The sequence below is a fragment of the Anguilla rostrata genome, chromosome 9 (genome assembly GCF_018555375.3).
Source record: "Anguilla rostrata isolate EN2019 chromosome 9, ASM1855537v3, whole genome shotgun sequence".
NCBI lineage: Eukaryota > Metazoa > Chordata > Actinopteri > Anguilliformes > Anguillidae > Anguilla > Anguilla rostrata.
This window is the reverse complement of record NC_057941.1, coordinates 35,913,903-35,933,731: the sequence shown is the minus strand read 5'-3', so window position 1 is coordinate 35,933,731 and position 19,829 is coordinate 35,913,903. Positions and strand designations below refer to the sequence as shown.

Here is a 19,829-nt window from a genome sequence, read left to right as displayed (position 1 = left end):
ATAAATCATTTCAAAAGAGATTTCTGCTCATAATGTATTCCTGATTCCTGATCTGCATTTAAACTCATATGATAAGGCAAGAATTATAATTTGTCTATCCACTCGGATGTGTTGCCATGGAAATTACCAGATCCAAGATACTTTCACTATCTGTAGAAATGAGTTCCTGATATTTAGGTTTAATGTTTCCCCCCCAAGGGCATTGTAATTTGCTCAATTCATGCAACAATTAATAGCTACAATACACACTGATAGTCTAATTATAATGAAAACATAACCCAAGTCTTATATTTTACCAATATAGACATGCAATCAGAATTTATTGTTTGTGTGTAAGAAATGAAAAGTAAAAAATGAATTAAAATACAATTATAAGGCCTAGGGGTAAGCTAAGGAAACAATCCACATTTGTTACACAATGAAAAAAGGTTTGTGATGCTGTCTTTATGAATACACATATTCAAGCTTGGCTGGGATCTTCGTCTACCAGCTTCCTCTTTCCTGAGGGTCCAGGAAGCTCAATCTCTGTCTCGCCCCAAGAGTTCAAATCAAATTCCTGGGTAAGGTTACATGGCTGAAACAAAAGATGAGTGTAAGGAAAGCAATGTGCTGGCTTCCTCTATAAAAAGCATGTATTTACCTGAGCCACTCAAATTGTATTTGTCTTGTCTCTCTAGGATTTTAGTTGCACGGCCTTAAATCTACCTAAATTTTCTGTTCTTTTCTGGGTGGAACATGACATGCATCTGGTGGGGCCATTTGAATACATTTGCAAAGTTGGATATTATTAAATGCATCTTACTATGCTGTTAATCAGAAAATGTATGCATTGTGCACTAGAGAGTAAAGTGTAATCATTGATCAGAAGTGCAAGCATACTGAAGGGAAGAAGGGGAATAAAGAGTGGAAAAGTATACCACAGACACACCTGTCTGGAAGACTTGATTAATGTTGCAGTGCGCAGACTACAGTATGCAGAACCTGGATTCTCCATGCATTCCAGGAGGACCCGGGTTCGAGGGACATGACTCCAGGATAGCCCCAATCCAGCCTTCAGAATCCCACTGCCATCTCTGGTCACATGATTAGTCACCTGCTCAAAAGACATACATTTTTTGTTGTGATTTTTTTTGTTTTGTTTTTAAGTTAATTGATCATTCCTGTGTAACCAAATTCCAGTACTGTCAATGAACCTAGAGAACTACCATGTAAACATAGGACATAGACGTAATGCTCACCAGAACAGCAACATTAAGGTCTTTCGCAATTGTTTTCAGCTCTCCTGCAACTTGCATCATCAAGGACATACCTACGAAAAGGAATAGGTTTATGAACTGCCAAGAGGTAAGGCAGTTAAAATGTGTTGATAAGAGAGGCAGACAGAGCTACATAATGCTACTGCTACAATGTTATATCCAGTGCTGTGAAAAACTATTTGCACCCTTCCTTATTTCCTCTATTGCATATTTCAAATCTTTAGGCAAAAAGTAAGAAAAGGGAACCTGAGTAAACACAAAATAAATTTTTTAAATTTAATTTATTTAATGAAAAATGTTACCAAACACCCATATGAAAACGTAAACTTAAGTGGTTGCACCGCCTTTATCAGCAATAACTGCAACCAAACGCTTCCTATAATTTGATAATCAGTCCTTCACATTGCTGTGAATGAATTTTTCCCCACTCTTATTAGCAAAACTGCCTTAACTGAAATTGGAACATAAACTTGTTTTCAGGTCCTGGCACGACATCTCTATTGGGTTCAAGTCAGGACTTTCACTACGCTGCTCCAAAACTTTAATTTTGTTTCTTTTCTGCAATTCAGATGTGGACTTGCTTTTGAGTTTTGGTCATCGTCTTCCTGCATAACCCAATTACGCTTCAGCTCACAGACAGATGACCGGACATTCTCCTTAAGAATGTTCTGGTTCAGAACAGAATTCATAGTTCCTTCCATAAAGGCAAGTCGTCCAGGTCCCAAGGCAGCAAAGCATCCCCAAACCATCACACTACCACTGTTGACTGTTGACATGATGTTCTTTATGCGACATGCTATATTTGCGTTACCCCAGACAAAACCGGACCCATGGTGTCCTAAAAGTTCTACTTATGACTCATCTGTCCATAGAACATTATAGCAAAAAGCTTGGGGATCATTCAGGTGCTCTTCTGCAAATGTGAGACGGGCATTGATGTCTGTCTTGATTAGAAGTGGTTTTTTGCCTTGCTACTCTCCAATGAGTCCCATTTTTGCCAAGTCTCTTATTGTGGAGTCATGAACACTAATCTTAGCTGAGGCTAAAGAGGCCTGCAGTTCATTGGATGTTCTTCTGGGATCTTTTGTGACTGGATGAGTTGCTGGCCACTCCTGAGAAAAATCACCACTGTTCAAAATGTTCTCCATTTGGAGATAATGGTTCTCACTGTGGTTCGTTCAACAACTTTTTTTCCTCATCTGTTCTGGAATTTCATTTGATTGTAGCATACTACTTCACTCTGATGATAAGGTTCAATATGAGTGAGTTTCAGATTTAGCAGGGCTGGCAGCAGTCAAGCCTGGCCGTGTTCAATCAGCTGAATGTAATTATCAATTAAATTTGGCTAATTTTAACTAAGGGTACAATAACTTTTTCAGATGGGTGATATGGGTGTTTGAAAACTTTATTCATGAAATAAATGAAATGATTTTAAAAATGTGTTTGTGTTATGCAGGTTCTATGGATGTTAACAGTTAATCGATTAACTGTTAATGGTTAAAAACATTGATCGCTTAATTTTATTGATTAATCAGTTGAATTTCAATAAACAACCTAATGCTGGTGACAAAATTTTAGATCAGGGTTAGGGTTCTTTGTTTTTAGACACAAATTCCCTTGACTGGTGGAAAGTCATGGTTCCCTCAACTGGCAACATTAGTGAAACATTATTTGCCCATTCCAAGAACATCAGTTCAATCTGAGTGCGTCTTCTCAGCTGCCGGTCTCACCTGCAACAGCCTACGCACCAGACTGACCACACAGCATATAGCTAGATAGTTCATATTCCTTAAAAATGCTTACGTATTAAGTTAGGTAATGGCATATAGGCTGTGTTGTACATGTTTACAGCTTTATGTTACAGCCTATTGTTGGGGGTTTCACAGCGCTTCATTCTATTTTATGCCTTTACTTACTTTTTTTGTTTGCTGCACATCAAGATGCCTACGTTACATGGTGGGGAACTTGCAACTGTTTCGTTTAATGATTCTATTTTGCAATTAAGAATATGATTTTTTTATATTTTATTATAAGACCTCGTTAGTGGCTACAAGTGTTATCAGAAAGAAAAAAAAAAGGTATTAATTAAAAAAAAATTTTAATTCATTTTTTTAAATTTTTTTTTTACAAAGTTAAGCAATTATCTTTAATCATCATCACAGAAGCAGTTCAGCCATCCAGAAAATATTAGCGGTTCATCCTCCCTTGTGCAGATTTCTCAGCCTGTGAATCTGTACTTGTATCATTTGTTTCAGGCCATTATGGCTTTAATACACAATGCAAATCCTATTTTAATTATTGTTTGAGAATGTCTTAATAAAACCTCACTGATATATACAACTAATTAATCGGTAGGCCTATTGAGTCATTAATTTCATGGACCATATAGCAGATTTTAAGTATCAGTTAATCATTATTAATTGATTAAAGGGTGCAGATGATCGATTAAAATAGCACGAAATTGCATCACTAGCAGGTTTCCTTTGTGCAATATTACACTTTGTCTGAAGATCTCAAACCATTTAACGTGACAAATATGCAGTAATAGAGGAAATCATGAAGGGGGCAAATACTTTCGTACGGCACTGTATGCTTTTATACTTACTAATGGAAGTAATACTATGAATACATTATTTAGAGACAAATTAGACATAAGATTTTTAATGTAGCCACTCAAAATGTACTACTTTAACACACCATAGAGCATAGAATGAGATAGTTCACTGGCCTACCATCAGTCTGTTTTCCTCCCAGTATGTGAGACAGAACTGCTGTAACAGAGTCTACTATGACAGCTTTAAGTGTGCCACCTCCCGCAGACATCTGAGAAAGGAGATTTATTTCAATAACATGACACTGTCTATACAAAAACACTTAAATCCTTTGCTCCAATTCCACCTAACAATCCAAAATCAAACAACTAACAATTTTACCCATTCCGCTGTTCATTTTAAACAGCTACCACTACTTGTGAATATACACTGAGATGGCAGTACACCATCCATCAAGTTATGGCTTGGCGTGGTATGCCCCATTACTTGTATAGCACCAAGAGTTTGGCACTTTTCAGGACTTCCAACAGAAAAAAAAACAATGACCAGACTCTCCACCTTAAAGAACATTTGTACCTTCTGACCTCAGGCAAACAGAATTCACAAACAACTTCACAAGCCCACACAATAAAGCCTCATACTGGAGTTATTTTGCATTTTCTCCTTTTATCTGCCAGGGACATTATCACTCCAGTGCCACAATCAGTCAATCTCGCACACGCCATATTTCTAAATTAATGTTAGTCAGGCCTATAGATCCTCTACCTACACAGAAACAATTAGTAGCTATACAATACCCCATTAAAAACTATAATCCGTTTAAAAATATGACACTTTCATTTATTTGTAATTCATAGTAAAGGAAAAATGACTGGATCCACGCTTATGTGTTTCTTTGAGTAAGAATGAATATATGTTTGCATGTATGTATGTGTGTATGTCTCTCTCAAACATTTATAAGCATAAATTTTATCAGTTACTCATAACAAAAAAAGTCCAAAAAGAAATGTCTGAACAAAAACATCTTCAACGTACAAAAATGCCAAGTTACTCATGCATACAAAGCACTGTCTATAAATCATTAATTACAACATGCAAAATCTAGGCCTGCCATTAAAATGATTGATATCAAAATGAGGCCAAATTACACCAAGCAATATTGGCGCTCTTAGCTCATGCAAATTAATCAAGCTCAATTCCAAAGCAATGCTACCCAATGTTTCCTAAATTATTTAATCTAACTTGTGGTCATTCAAACTTATGTCACATCAAAGTGTCAAATAACAAACATTTCCTCATGGAAGAACACATCATGTTTTAAACAGCTGATGAGAACTCACCTTCCAGAAAGGATGTGTTTATGCTTGGTTGTCAAGTTGATTTTACAAATTGTACAAGTTCTTGTATATTTGCAACTTATATATACAAAATATATACTGATTGTAAAATAGATACTGTACATACATACATAGACTACATTCATAGAAGAGATTGATAATATACTTATTATCCCCATGAAGAAATATTTCTAGCAGCATATAACATTCACATTTACAAACAGACATTTATACAAAACAATCATGTACACTCGAGAAATGGGGATGAATAAATAAATACAGATATATATTTAGGCCTATTAAATATTTAATCTGACAAACCTATCCAGACATATGCTTGCTCCATTAATGTACTGTATATCTCTGGGTCAGATAAACTTTAGCCACATAAGTACAATAGAATAATTTATTTTACAATATAAAAATCATAACTAAAAATCTTATTTTTAAACACAATTTTCAAAAATAAAATTATATATATATATATACTAAATTATAAATGAATTAATACTAATAAAAATAAATGTGTATATGTGTATATATATATATATATATATATACATATATAATACTAATGCATTTTATTCATCATGTGCTTTTCATACACCCAATGTATGGATGGATGCAGACAATTGTTCAAATAGCGGAGTAATTTTTACTGTTTTTAAGTGTAACAGCTGAATTGTTTCTTACGACTGGCATTACATACTTTCATGTGACACAAACTTTGAATGGCTGGAATCTTTTCATATGGTAAGATGGAAAAACACAGGTCCAAATTAAATTAAATAATTTAGGAAACGTTGGGTGGTATGTTGTGTTTTTTTTGAGATCACATTTACCTGCTGAAACCCTCCACTTCTGAGATTGTGCAGACACTCAAGTAAAGAGAAGACATCAAATACTTGAGCCACCTGGATCCTCTGAAAAGCCTCCATCTACACACACAGTTCAGGGTTATAAGAATTCTCTCACCAAAATCAAAGAAACGTTCTTCCTGCTAAAATATTAGTCACAGAAGTATTCCCATTACACTTACCCATTGCAAATACAGATCAAAGTAAAAATGGCATTCAAAACATGCTACCATCACTGCACCTGCTCCTCCACGCTACTAGTCTTGGTCTTGATCATTTGAAGCAAGCGAGTTGCTGACAGCCCCCCTGATGAGTCAATATACAAAACGTTCTGCTTCAGTTCACAAGATAAATTTGCAGCAACACCAAAACACACCTGAGAATGAAAGGAATAGGAAAAGAGATGATAAAAATTTAAAATGCAGATGAGGTTATCTATTTAACAAACACTGTAAAGAGTTAAGATAATCACGCATTTGTGCACGCACAAAAAATGTTCTGGTGACATTCCAAATCATTTTCTTATAACTGAATGTTTGAAAAGGTATACACCCGGCCATTGACGGCACAGTATCAGAATAAAAACAGAAGATTATCATCTCTATTACTGTACCACGTGTGACTGTTGGTAACATTGATGCTGGTTTACCTGTGTTTTTCCACTCCCTGGGGTACCAGCCAGCTCCGTCAGCTCACCAGTATATAGACCAGTGTCCAGAAGCTTATCCAGACTACAGCAGCATGTGTGAATGCACGCACGCACACACGCAGAAAGAGAGAGAGAGAAGGAGAGAGAGAGAGAGAGAGAGAGAGAAAAATCGGTCTACGTTTACAATATACAGAAGAAGAACACCGGATTTTTATCACTCATTCTCTATCACAAGTTCAGGTATAATAGATACATTTCTGAATAAAAAAGGACCAGTGTAGGCAAGTGTATTATTGTGGTAGTAAAGCCACTTGTATAAAGTATCCATGGCTGATGTGCTGTAAATATTTGCTCACAGGAGCCTTAAAGGCATACAATGCAGGTTTTTTACCTTGAAAACATAAAATAACCCTGTTCACATCTATGATGCACTGGCAGTCTCTTGTCTTAGTATTAATTTGCTCAATCCGTGCTCCTCTGCCTGTATTTCTTCTAAGATGTGTTCAGGGCGTTTCTGGGCATGATGCACTTTTCTGTGTGAGGAGGGGAGGGTGTGGCTGCAGAGCCTGTGGGGTGGGATCAGGTTTCAGCAGAGCTACTGCAATGGCTGAGGTGAAAAAGCACAAGCACAGCAACCCGAAACAGCACGCCGACCAGGCTCGTTCAAAAACCTGAGTAAATCCTGGAATTGCCTTTCCTTAATGGAGACAGCCGAAGTTCACAAAGTGCATGAAAAGCAATAAGGAGTTGATGTGTTTTCTGTAGGACCTGTGAGTAACGTTACTTCTAGCTATCCAGCAAGCTACATTATTGGTAGTCGAGTACTCAGGGTAAATGGGCAGGGTTGAAGACGGAGAAGACTTCTTTGATGGCAAACACAGACCACAGCAAGGCTTTAAAAACTCATGCCTTTGATGCTTAATACCATAGTTAATTATTCATGTATTGATTACATGTACCTGGTCTTATATGAGGCACTCCCAAACAAAAACATGACATGGACAGAGACTAGATTCATTGATTGGGACGGCAGGTATGCCATCCAGCCAAGTTACGCCTTGGCGGGGCGGCATGCCCCATACCTATACAGCACTGAGAGTTTGGCACTTTTCAGGGTTCCCCACAGAAATAACCGCAACAGCCACAGACTCTCAGCCCTTAAAAACATGCACTTCTGTACATTCCGATCTCATTTCAACAGACAGAATTCATAAACAACTTCACATGTCCACACAATAAAGCCCCAAGCTAACAGGATTTTGCATTTTCTCCTCCTTCTTTTTCCTATTTTTTGATGTCATATTAAATATGACATCATTTATTATACACATTGTATTATCCGATAATACAGAAAAGTGCATCATGCCCAGAAACGCCCTGAACACATCTTAGAAAAGCAATTGGTCATTTTACATACATCAACCACCCATATCACACCCTGCTGGCAACTTCGCTGCCTTTATATCGATGGAAGCGGCAATAGCCCGCAATCCGATAACTTCCTTCTATGCTCTCCGTTCTTCAGAACCAACCACTGAGAAACGAAATTTCAGGGACACAAAAAGGAACAGAGCCAGTGTTCTCAATACGCAAGCAACTACAGACAGTGAGAATCGAAGGCTAGCCAAAGGGAGTACAAGGCCTCTGTGTATGTTTTGCCAGGACACCAAGCATCAGCTCCATGGCTGGTTCATGTCCAATTTTCGGGATGAGCAAAAGAAATATGTGAAGGAGAAGAAGCTCTGTTATGGATGCATGAAACCTGGCTACAGCGTAAAGGACTGGCGTCACCGTTGTTCCTGTGACACTTGCAAAGGAAAGCAACCCACGTGTCTCCATGATGACAATTTTGTGAACAGGGAAAACCCTGCACCTCTGGCAATGGCAACTCAAGGTAATATGAATGAGACAATGCAATTGTCTCAATGTAGCCAGAGAAGGACCATCTGCTAACACCTCTATGATTGTGCCAGTGTGGGTGTCTTCAAAGAAAAACCCAAGCATTTAAAGGTTTGTCTACACCCTGCTTGACACTCAGAGTGACACAAAGGACTGCATACCAGTAAACCGCGACCACATTCCTACCTGTGAAACGGCCAAGAAATGAAATCATCTCTCCATGACAGCAGATCAGATTCACAGATTCCACTGCAGGTCTGTGAGGTTGGTCTACTGACAGGCTACAACTGCTCAAAGGCACTAGCACCAAGACAAGTCATAACAGGAGGAGATGAGGAACCTTATGCTGTTAGGATTGACTTTGGATGGAGCATTGTGGGTTCCTCACCACCGTGCCTTGAGTCGCCAAGCCTCGCTAGTCTGTGTCACCGAGTCACCGTCAAGGAGCTTCCCCCCATAACCCCAGCAGATGCTATTTGCGCTCTGGAATCTGACTTCAAGGATGTCAGTGAAGATAGCAAGACAGTGTCTCAGTATGATATCCTTTTCCTGAACAAGCTGAATGAGGGTATAAAGAAAAACAGTCACGGCCATTATGAAATGCCCTTGCCCTTTAAGGAGAAACCCTGTCTACCTGACAACAAACAGCTCGCAGTAATTAGGCTCAACCACTTAAAAAGGAAATTGTCAAAGGACGAGAGGTACAAGGAGCATTATGTTAAGTTCATGGAAGAGGTCATTGAGAAAGGAGACGCAGAGGAAGTTGAGGATGATGCAAAGGAAGGAGAGAAATGGTACATTCCTCATCATGGTGTTCATCACTCTAAGAAGCCAGATAAACTGTATGTGGTGTTTGATTGCTCTGCCAAATATAAGGGTACCAGTTTGAATGATCACCTCCTTCCAGGTTAATGAACAATCTGACAGGTGTCCTCATACGATTTCAGCAGCACCCTATCGCATTGATGAGCGATATTGAGAAGATGTTTCATCAGGTCCATATGCACGAAGTTGACCGAAACTATCTGCACTTTCTTTGATGGAAGAAAGGAGACTTCAGTGCACCACCTCAAGAGTTCCGGATGAAGGTGCACCTATTTGGTGCTGTATCATCTCCTGGATGTGCCAACTATGGTTTGAAGCATCTCACCAAGGAGAACAGTCAGCAATATCATCTGGGTTTGCAATTCATCATGAGAGATTTCTATGTAGATGATGGAGTCACAAGCATAGAAAGTAAGGAAGAAGCCATTCAGCTTGCACAAGAGGCCCGAAAACTATGTGCTATGGGTGGTCTCCGACTGCACAAGTTCATATCCAACGACAGAGCTGTCCTAGAAAGCATACCACCATCTGAACATGCCACTGATATCAAGAACCTTGACCTCGCCTTTGATTACCTGCCAGTAGAAAGAGCGCTAGGGATTCAATGGCATATAGAGTCCGACTGCTTCAGGTTCAGTACCAACCTTAAGGACCAGCCTGCAAAGCGCCATGGTATACTGTCTGTTGCCTCCTTGTATGATCCTCTAGGCTTTGTAGCTCCATTCCTACTGAAAGGGAAAAGAGTGCTTCAGGAAATATTGGAAAGTCTTGTGTCGCCCCCACAAAGGTCACAACCATTCCCAGGTTGTAATTCACAGCTGTAGTTGTCTCAGTCAAGGTCAGCAACATACCCAAGGAAGAACTTGGATATTCTGATGTTGAAAAATTCTTCTGGATGGACTCCAAGGTAGTTTTGGGATACGTCAACAATGAAACGCAACGTTTTCACACGTTCGTAGCTAACAGGGTGCAGAAAATTAATCTCAGCACAAACCCTCAACAATGGAGATATGTGTCGACTGATGAAAATCCTGCAGACCACACCTCCAGGTCTGACTGTCAGGGAACTGCTGTCTTCCAGTTGGTTCACAGGATCCAAGTTCCTATGGGAGAAGGAAATATTTCCCTCCACAGAAGTGATCCCAGAGCTACCCACTGGAGACTCAGACGTCAGAAAGGTTCAAGCTCAAAACTCAAGAACTACAGAGCAAGAAAGCCTGTCAGACCGCCTGTCTAATCTCTCATCATGGTCTCAAGCTACCAGAGCTGTTGCACAAATTCTCAGACAAATCAGCAAGGACAAATCCAACTGCCACACCATGGTACTGGAACGAGAGAATGCAGAACGCGTCGTCCTCAAAGATCTGCAGGAACAGGTTTATCAAGAGGATCTTAAGTTACTATGCAAGGGAGCTCAACTACCATCCCATAGTAAACTGTACCATCTCGATGCCTTCCTAGACAAAGATGGTGTGCTCAAGGTGGGAGGGAGACTTTGTGACTCGTCTCTTCCTAACTCAGTTAAACACCCTGCAATCATTCCGAAGGATCATCATATCACAAAAATGATAATTTCTCATTATCATGATAAGGTCAAACACCAAGGAAAGGGCCTCACTATTAATGAAATCAGGGCAAACGGCTACTGGATCCCAGGGATCAACCGAGCAGAAGCATATCATATTCACCAATGTGTGAACTGTAGGAAGCTCAGAAGACCCACAGAAGAGCAAAGGATGGCTGACCTTCCTTCAGAGTGTGTGAATCCACATACTGCGTGTTTTGGCCCGTTTCTGATTAAGCAAGGACGGAAGGTGCACAAAAGGTATGCTCTTCTCTTTACTTGCTTTTGCTCTCGTGCCATACATGTCGAAATGCTCAACGATATGTCAACAGATGCCTTCATCAATGGTCTGCGCCATACGCTGCGCAGTTTGTCAGATCAAATTTGACCAAGGAAGCAACTTTGTTGGAGCCAAAACAAAATGACTGAAGCTCTCAAGGAAGTGATACGGACCGACTGACTGCCTTTCTCGCCGAAAAGCAGTGTGTGTTCAGTATGAATGCTCCCCATTCAAGTCATGTAGGTGGTGTGTGGGAGCGTCAGATCCAGACAGTTAGAAGTATCCTTTGCTCCACATTGTCACGCTCTTCTGGAAGACTAGATGATTCTTCTCTATGGACCTCTTTCTATGAAGCAATTGCAATTGTAAACAGTCGTCCACTTACTGTTGATAACCTCAACGATCAGAATAGCCTTGAACCACTCACCCCTAATCATTTACTCACTATGAAATCTGTCACAGCTTTACCTCCACCCGGGAGGTTTGTTAGGAAGGACAAGTATGCTCAGAAAAGGTGGCGCCATATTCAGTACCTCGCAGAGCAGTTCTGGAGCCGCTGGCGGAAGGAATATCTCGCCAACATCGCTACCAGACAACGTTGGCACACCTCAAGGACAAACCTGCAAATTGGGGACATACTGATGGAGAGGGACATTGGACTGCCCAGGAACGAGTGGCGCTTGGGTAAAGTAACAGAGACCACTATTGACCAAGATGGACTGGTCAGAAGAGTCAAAATATGCCTTGGCGATCAAAAGCTAGGCAAGAAAGGTGAGCGTCTCAGCAAGCAGTCAGTGGTCGAACGTCCTGTTCAGAAGCTAGTTCTGTTGCTAGAGACTGCCTGAGTGTACATTTTTGTGAGATGGAATATGCTTGCAACTATCTTTAACCATACCCTCTAATGTTGTCAAGGTCTGTAATATGATGTTATGTTTACTGTTCTAATTGCAGAGGTCATTTCTGGTATAGAAATCATTTGTGCTTTATGTACCTTGCTCATAAATCACTCATAATTTGGTGGGAGTGTAAATTACCCTTTAAAATGACTGTCGAATTGCAATGTTTACGCTTCATTTAGAATTAGCATTATATAAGGCTTAACCACTTTTATTTTCCTATTCATTTTTGACATCGCATTTGGGATTTTATTTTGAAAGCAGGTTTTGTTTGTTTTGTCTTCCCACACTCCTTTGCAAAAAGGGAACTTATGAGAACTTGCCAGAAAGAGCAAATGGTGAAACTGCAATGATGTAAAATTTTCTTCACTTGATGTTAAACTCTAGCACCTAGCTGGAAAGTGAACAAGGTATGAGTTTCGTTTGTTGTGAGAAATGTAGCCATGGTTTGCACATGTAAACTAGAAGAGTGCACTCAGTAGAGTGCAGATCTCCGCCAGGCGTGTTAGCTTTGCTGATGCAACAATAGAGGCTACACAATCAATGCAACCAAACAAATACAATATTACAAGTTGGCACTTGTCAATACAAAAAGCGATACAAAAACTTTTTGCATTTGAATGGAAAAAATATTCAGGAGAAACAATGCTTGTAGTATCTACTGCATATCTGGCAGCAGCATGGTGGTTTGAGGCTCATTTGATACCTTGGACCCTTGATGACAAAGCCATTTAGCCAATACATGTGTTCCATACTGTATCAGCATAATTTACAGCTGAATCTAGTCCCACCCCCCAATTCCCATAGAGATCCATTCAAATGCAAAGAGTTTTTGTATCACTTGTAGGACAACCTGAAAATAAGATATCCAGACTCTGATGATGTTGATAGGTCACAGACATCAGGAAGTCATGGCATGCAAATGATATGCAACCAAATACAAAACATGACTCTTTTATTTAACATTATGTTAATTTGTCTACTGTATAAGTGAATTTCCCTGTTTCTAGCTTTTCCCCAAACAGTTCACTGCAGCAAAAGCAAACGAGCAAATGGTGGCACAGGAGGTCTCAGGAGTGCATTTGTTTAATTCTTGCTAATTTTCTGATCAATGATTTGTTGTTAAAAGCTACATTTTTTGCCATTTTGGGCTTGGCCCAGGAGTGTACAAACAATATAGGCTATCTTGCCTCACCAAAATTAAAGAAGCTGTTTCCAAAGCAATGCTACCCAATGTTTCCTAAATTGTTTCAAGTCACTTAGCCCTGTTTTTTAATCTTACCATCACACACTATTGTCATTCAAACTTTGTGTCAACACAGGGCCATTTAACTAAAATTGCCTCATGCAACACATTTAAATGAATGTACAAAACTGCTGGTGACTACCTACAGAAAGCATATTCCTCCAGACAAGATATGTTTATACTTGGTTGTCAAGTTTACTTCACTAAATGTACAAGTTCTTGTATATTTTCTCCTATACACAGAAATACTTCATTATCCCCATGGGGACATTTCCCTCGCAGCATGTGTCTCTTCACATTTAAAAACAGGCATTTATACCAAGCAACACACAATCATTCACGCAACAGAAAGGCTGGGCAGCGAAATACATACATACACATAAAAATTGGACATATTGAGGCCAATTCAATCAATCTTGACTCTTACAAACCAATCCACACGTTTGGCCTGTTAATGTACTGTATGCTTGTACACACAGGGCCATGTGATTTGAAACAATTTAGAAAACATTGGGTAGCATTGTTTTGGAATACAGCTTTGTCGAACAAGCAAGGATTCATTAAAAATGTTTATTTTCTGAATCCAGCGGTTCCAACAGTCAATGTCCTTGGTAAAATGTTCAGCACCCTGAATACTGAACCAAGTGATATTGCATGCTAGAACCCCTCACTTAACCTACATGTAAAATATATTTTATTAGATTTAATTTAATAATTATGTTTAAAATTAGAATTATCAATTAAAAATTCCAACAGTCTACAGAAAACTGTTGGAATCAACCAACAAGTCAAAACAAGCTGTATATCAGGTTTTCAGATTAAACAATTGAATTCAATAAGAAGCAGTCAATTGTATTAATGAATTGAAAACACACATTCTTTATTGAATGCAGGCACACTACTTATAAATTACACAACAGAAGACATACAGCAAAACATTAAACAACTAATCTAGAAATACCAGAAAATAGAGAGAGAGAGACGGATAAGAGAGAGAGAGAGAGAGAAACGGATCGGCCAGATCTTGCCAAAGTATCATCCACTTCCAGTATAACCGGCACAAGGAAACCAGCTAAAAACACACAACCAAGGAACCACCACCAAAATAAAAAGAGGAAAACTCTTCTTCTTCCAGGCTCCGAAACCAAACGCAACACCAAAACTTTTTCCTGTGGCCATCTTAAATACCTTACCCAGCATGGCTTTAGGATATTTGCCCTGATTGGGTTAAGGTTTAGGAGAGAAGGGAAGGGGGGTCAGACTAATTTATGGCAAGGACTGGCCTACCTTAAGATTGCATTCAAACTAAAAGTAATGGGAAATGTTAGGCATGCAGGGTCTCCAACCCCCGATATGGTGTCATGTGTCATGTGGTTTGTCTCTTCTGAGGAGGTGAGACCCGCAGATTGTCAGCCTAGATTAGGGTATCAGTGTAATTCAAAATTGCCCTAATCACATTTGCTTTGATGCTTGTGATGGGGAGGCCAGACCACATTCTTATTCACTGTTTCCCTCTCTAAGGCCAAAATCTAAACACTACATATCCTACAGCTTCTTTAATTTTGGCGAGGTAAGATATATATTGCTTGTAGTAGACTAACTTGGTGTTGTTTTGATATCAATATTTTTAATGACAGGCCTATATTTTTCCAGTTTGAATGAATTACTTATATACAGAGCTTTGTATGCGTGAATAACTTGCCATTTTTGTACGTTGAAAACGTGTTTTTTATGAGATATAATTTTGACAGAAAAATATATGTCAGCATGTCATATAAGGCACACTAACACCTTTTTATTTTGATGACACATACAGAAGTCATTCAACACATTTTCATTAATAACCACCACCGTTCCCCCACATTCAAAATACAACCCAGGCTGGGTGTCAAGCAAATAGGATACAGAATGGCATTTTACCTGGCATTGCCTGTAGACAGGATTGCTGTGGAACTCAGTAGCTCCTCATAAAGATCTGCTCCTGACACAGGGAAGGCTGTGTGCTGGGCCAGTAGCACACGGCGCACTGCTACCAGGGCCTGAAAAACCATCTCTTCACTTAAATGTTCCCTACAACATATACAGTGCCCTCTGTAATGTTTTGTTATTTTTTTCTTGATTTCGATCCGTACTCCAAAATTTTAGCAAATTAATGTTGCATTTCAAATTCGAAATCATGAAGTAAACCTAGCTAATGTTGACTAACGTTTCATTTCATATCACAAATCTTGTATCTTGTACGACCTCTCTGCTTTACTCACTGTATAAGATGCTTCTGTTCTTCCAACATTGCATGCAAATAATGAGACCCGTTTCCAAGAAAGGCAGGCAAGTACAACCACCTCCACAGAAGAAGAAAGGCAGCTATCTGTGCGTGGAGGGGTAGTTATTTGTGTGGATCAAAAGCCTCTGCGATTACTGAGCTCACCAATTATCTCTTTCTTCTTAATAATGTTCCAAACACTTGATTTTTATAAGTCTAAGGTTTGGCCTGTCTCCGTCAGTTTTTTCTTATTTCTCAGCATCATAATGGTTTCATTGACTTTCACTGGCACAACTCTGGGCCTCATGTGGACAAAAGCCAATAACATACTCCAAAGGTAATCAAAAGCTGAGAATAAAGACTAGATACTGAATGCTCTCTTACACCAGTACTAAGGAAGCAATTGAATTGAACACACCTAACTAATCAGAAACACCTGTGAAATCATGTGTCCCAAACATTATGGTGCTCTGAAACAAGGGGTGGGTTATGTATAATAAGTGCACTTTAAACCACACTTTGAATTTGCACTTTAACCACATGTGAATTGTTTGATTAAAAATCTAAAATTGTGGAGTACAGAGCCAAATCAAGAAAAAATATGTCTTTGTTCCAAACATGGCACTGTTGCCTCACAGCATGAAGGTCCTTGGTTCCTATCCTGGCCAGGGTCTTTGTGTGTGGAGTTTGCAAGTTCTCACCCGTGTCTATGCGGGTTTCCTCCAGTTACTTCAGTTTCCTCCCACAGTCCAAAGACTGCAGGTTAGGTTAACTGGTGAGTCTAAATTGCCCCTAAGTATAAGTGTGTGAGTGAATGGAGTGTGTGCCCTGCGATGAACTGGCAAACTGTCCAGGGTGTATTCCTGCCTCTCGCTTCAGCACCTCCCATAACCCTGACCAGGAATAAGCAGGTATAGATAATGGATAGATGGATGGATTATGGAGGGTACTGTATGTCTGTATGACTCCTTGGAGCTGTGGCCATTACAACCTGGGCTGTCTTTCGTTTCCTCTACTTTAGGAATCAGGCAAAATCATTTATTTAATCAATTCATGTATGTGCTACTCACAGTTTACTCTGTATGCTATCCAACATATCAACATGGAAATGGTTTCTGAGCATGCCCCTCATCTACTGGAAATCCCACAAATTGTTTATTGTTAAAGTAACACTAAGCACCAGCCAGGTTATTAAAACAAACGTCTAAGGAAAGACACACATGGCCATTGCAGCTCAGGAATAAGTGCATTTCATTATTACAAACTGTGTTAATTAATTAACAGTTGCTTTTATTATGTTAACTACAAAAAAGAAACAAACAGAAATGCCATTTAGCATTATTTTTCATTACCACAAGCCAGTTAAGAAATCAATAATAATTCAGTTTGGCGAAATATACAAAGCTGATAACACCTATAGCCATGTCATTACATTCCATGTCACTGCAAAACAAATAGGCCAATATTATTGCTTTGTGTCCAGTGTTTAGTTTAGTCAACATAATTTGAGTCCAGAAAGAAGGTTTGGCTTGCTTATTAAAAAAGAGAACACAAATAAAACCTCAATTTCTTGTTATACTGACCTTATAGGACACAGAGCATTTTTGGGCAAGTTCTTCGGTGTCTGAAGAAACCAGATCCTCTACTAAAATAAATCAATAAAATAAGCAGAATTAAGTGTATCCTTTTAAGGATTTTTAGAAGCCGGCTATTATAATAACTAAATTTAAAGAAAGCTAATAAAAGTATCACTTTTTAAGCATTTCAACAAAAAACAGGCTGCATGCTTTTTAAAGTAGCTATACTTGCAAGCACATCAAAACGGTTTGCTTCTAGCCGCAGCTTTCCTGGTTTCGTTTCCACGTAAGGTAGAAAAGTATTCCATCATCAGTATACGAAATTCAAGGTTGTTGGTGCGCATAGCGGATTAGCTACCTCATTTTAAAATAACATTACACTTTAAACTTGCATTACAGTTACACATATTCTGGGTGAACTACATTGTTTTCATAGAACCTATAGCTGATACATGTAATTTACGGTCGTAACTTACCAGTCCTAACGTCCTTGGTCCGCAGAATCTGAATAAATTCTTCAGACAGTCCTGGACAGAGACCCTCTCTCAGGAAAACCATGGCAGCTCGTCGGTCAGCACATAATCACAGTAACGTCAGCTAATGTATGGCAGTTTATGCAGTATTTCCACGACCCAACTCACATCAGATGGAATAAAGATAGTTGTTGATTCTGTGTCCAGCAGCAGCGATCGTGCGCCTAACTAACGATAACGTAAACTAGCTATTAATCTAGCTAGACTATGTTAATAATTAAACTCAGCAAACGTTAATTTAGCTAGTGCAAAGAGATGGAAGTAGCATCACATATCTCGCAAATTAGCGATGACATACAGTTTCTTGCTTGGAACATCCTGCTTTACAATTTTTTTAGCCATCCTATGCTAGCTATCAGTTGTTTCTTCCCGAATAAACTAGTAATTTATCCGAAAATAGATCAGTAACGGGAACATCATTTGTTTTCTAGCTCTCTGATCACGAGGTGGGTTTTAGTGCTGGGAAGTCGTGAAGGGCTTCATGGCCGATTAGACCTAAGTTACACTGAAGTTTTCTGCCTCCATTCGAACATTTCCCCAACGTCAACAGCGAAAGGAAAGATTTCGTAAACGAGGTGTTTGGATTCTAGCATCACGTACGCAAATTACGCCCAACACTGGAACTTGTATATATATCTATGGTACATATGTCTATGGTGGGAACCACTGAACTGTATTCACTTGGGCGAACTTCTAAGGTACGTTCAATGCGTGCATTTTCAGCGTGTGCGTCACGGTGCGTCACAAATAGATTTGCGAATGTTACGTAGAATTGAACGGCTGCGCAGTGCGGATGAAAATAGTAAACACGGACATTGATGGTTAGCCAGAGTAAAGAATATCTCATAAAAAACACGTTTTCAACGTACGAAAATGTCAAGTTACTCACACATACAAGACATACACCGTCTATAACTCATTCATTCAGACTGCCAAAACCCACGCCTGCCATTAAAAGTATTGATATCAAAATGACGCCAAGTTACGGTACTACAAACAATAGGCTATCTTGCCTCACCGAAATGAAATAAGATGTATTCCAAAGCAATGCTACCCAATATTTCCTCAATTCTTTCAAGTCACTTGGCCCTGTGTGTATAAGCATGCAGTACATGGACAGGCCAAACATATGTGCGGATGGCTTTCTCACAGTCAAGATTGACTGAATAGGCGTCCAATTTGTATTGGTATGTATGTATTTCGCTGCCCAGCCTTTCTGTTGCGTGAATGATTGTATGTTTCTTGGTATAAATGTCTGTTCGTAAATGTGAATGTAACATGCTGCGAGGGAAATGTCCCTATGGGGATAAAGAAGTTCTCTATGTATGTATGTACAATATGTACTTTACATTGCAGTATTTATTGTACGTAGCAAATATACAATCACTTGTACATTTACTCAAATTGAGTTCAGAAGCAAGTATAAACATATGTTTTCTGGAGAAATATGCTTCCTGTAGTTACTCACCAGCAGTTTTCTACATTAATTTCAATGTGTTCCATGAGGCAATTCGAAATATTTGACACTTTGATCTGACACAAAGTTTGCATGACATTGTAAAATGGTAAGATTACACAACACAGGGCCAAGTGACTTGAAAGAATTGAGGAAATATTGGGTAGCATTTCTTTGGAATACATCTTATTTAATTTCGGTGAGGCAAGATAGCCTATATTGTTTGTAGTACCGTAACTTGGCGTCATTTTGGTATCAATACTTTTAATGGCAGGCCTGGATTTTGGCAGTCTGAATGAATGAGTTATAGACGGTGTATGTCTTGTATGTGTGAGTAACTTGGCATTTTTGTACGTTGAAAACGTGTTTTTTATGATATCATTTCTTTTTGCAAAGCGTTTTATTATGAGAGTGAGAAATGCGAAGTTACCCTGTAAGAAACGGTTGTGAATTATGGCTATCCTTGTGTGAATTTGTACAGTCTGATGAGCGTGTACCGTTTAGCAGTTTCAGTTTGCTATATATGTAAAACAGTGGCTGTGACAAAGGGTGCGGTGGCGTAAGTGTAAACGCATCAGAAACGCAGGTGAAATATGGCCAGTGTATGTACTCACGGATTTGACGGCCATCCAACGAGCC

The 19,829-nt window shown here is 39.2% G+C and overlaps 1 protein-coding gene across 2 annotated transcripts; it reads right to left on the bottom strand.

Moving 5' to 3' along the window:
- Window positions 1-285: 285 nt before the first annotated feature.
- rad51d (RAD51 paralog D) lies at window positions 286-18,473 on the bottom strand. 2 transcript variants are annotated; one of them, XM_064352010.1, is made up of 10 exons: window positions 17,678-18,461; window positions 17,208-17,269; window positions 15,282-15,400; window positions 6,652-6,733; window positions 6,244-6,378; window positions 5,988-6,083; window positions 3,989-4,079; window positions 1,239-1,309; window positions 929-1,093; window positions 286-574 (listed from the first exon to the last, which is right to left on the bottom strand). In XM_064352010.1, exons 1-10 carry the CDS (start codon window positions 17,757-17,759, stop codon window positions 461-463), a joined length of 1,017 nt encoding a protein of 338 aa, XP_064208080.1. In that variant the 5' UTR covers window positions 17,760-18,461; the 3' UTR covers window positions 286-460. The 2 variants fall into 2 exon arrangements, with proteins under 2 accessions (XP_064208080.1, XP_064208081.1); XM_064352011.1 differs by lacking the exon at window positions 6,244-6,378 and having other exon boundaries at window positions 17,678-18,473.
- Window positions 18,474-19,829: the final 1,356 nt, after the last annotated feature.

What these genes read in the sequence shown, in the direction of transcription:
- rad51d (XM_064352010.1), bottom strand. Translation starts at nt 17,759, where the DNA reads ATGGTTTTCCTGAGAGAGGGTCTCTGTCCAGGACTGTCTGAAGAATTT. An exon ending in GGGAGGAAAACAGACTGATG is followed by an intron (nt 1,310 to 3,988) that starts GTAGGCCAGTGA and finishes TCCTTTTCGTAG; the next exon opens with GTATGTCCTTGATGATGCAA. An exon ending in TAATCAAGTCTTCCAGACAG is followed by an intron (nt 575 to 928) that starts GTGTGTCTGTGG and finishes CTTTTGTTTCAG; the next exon opens with CCATGTAACCTTACCCAGGA.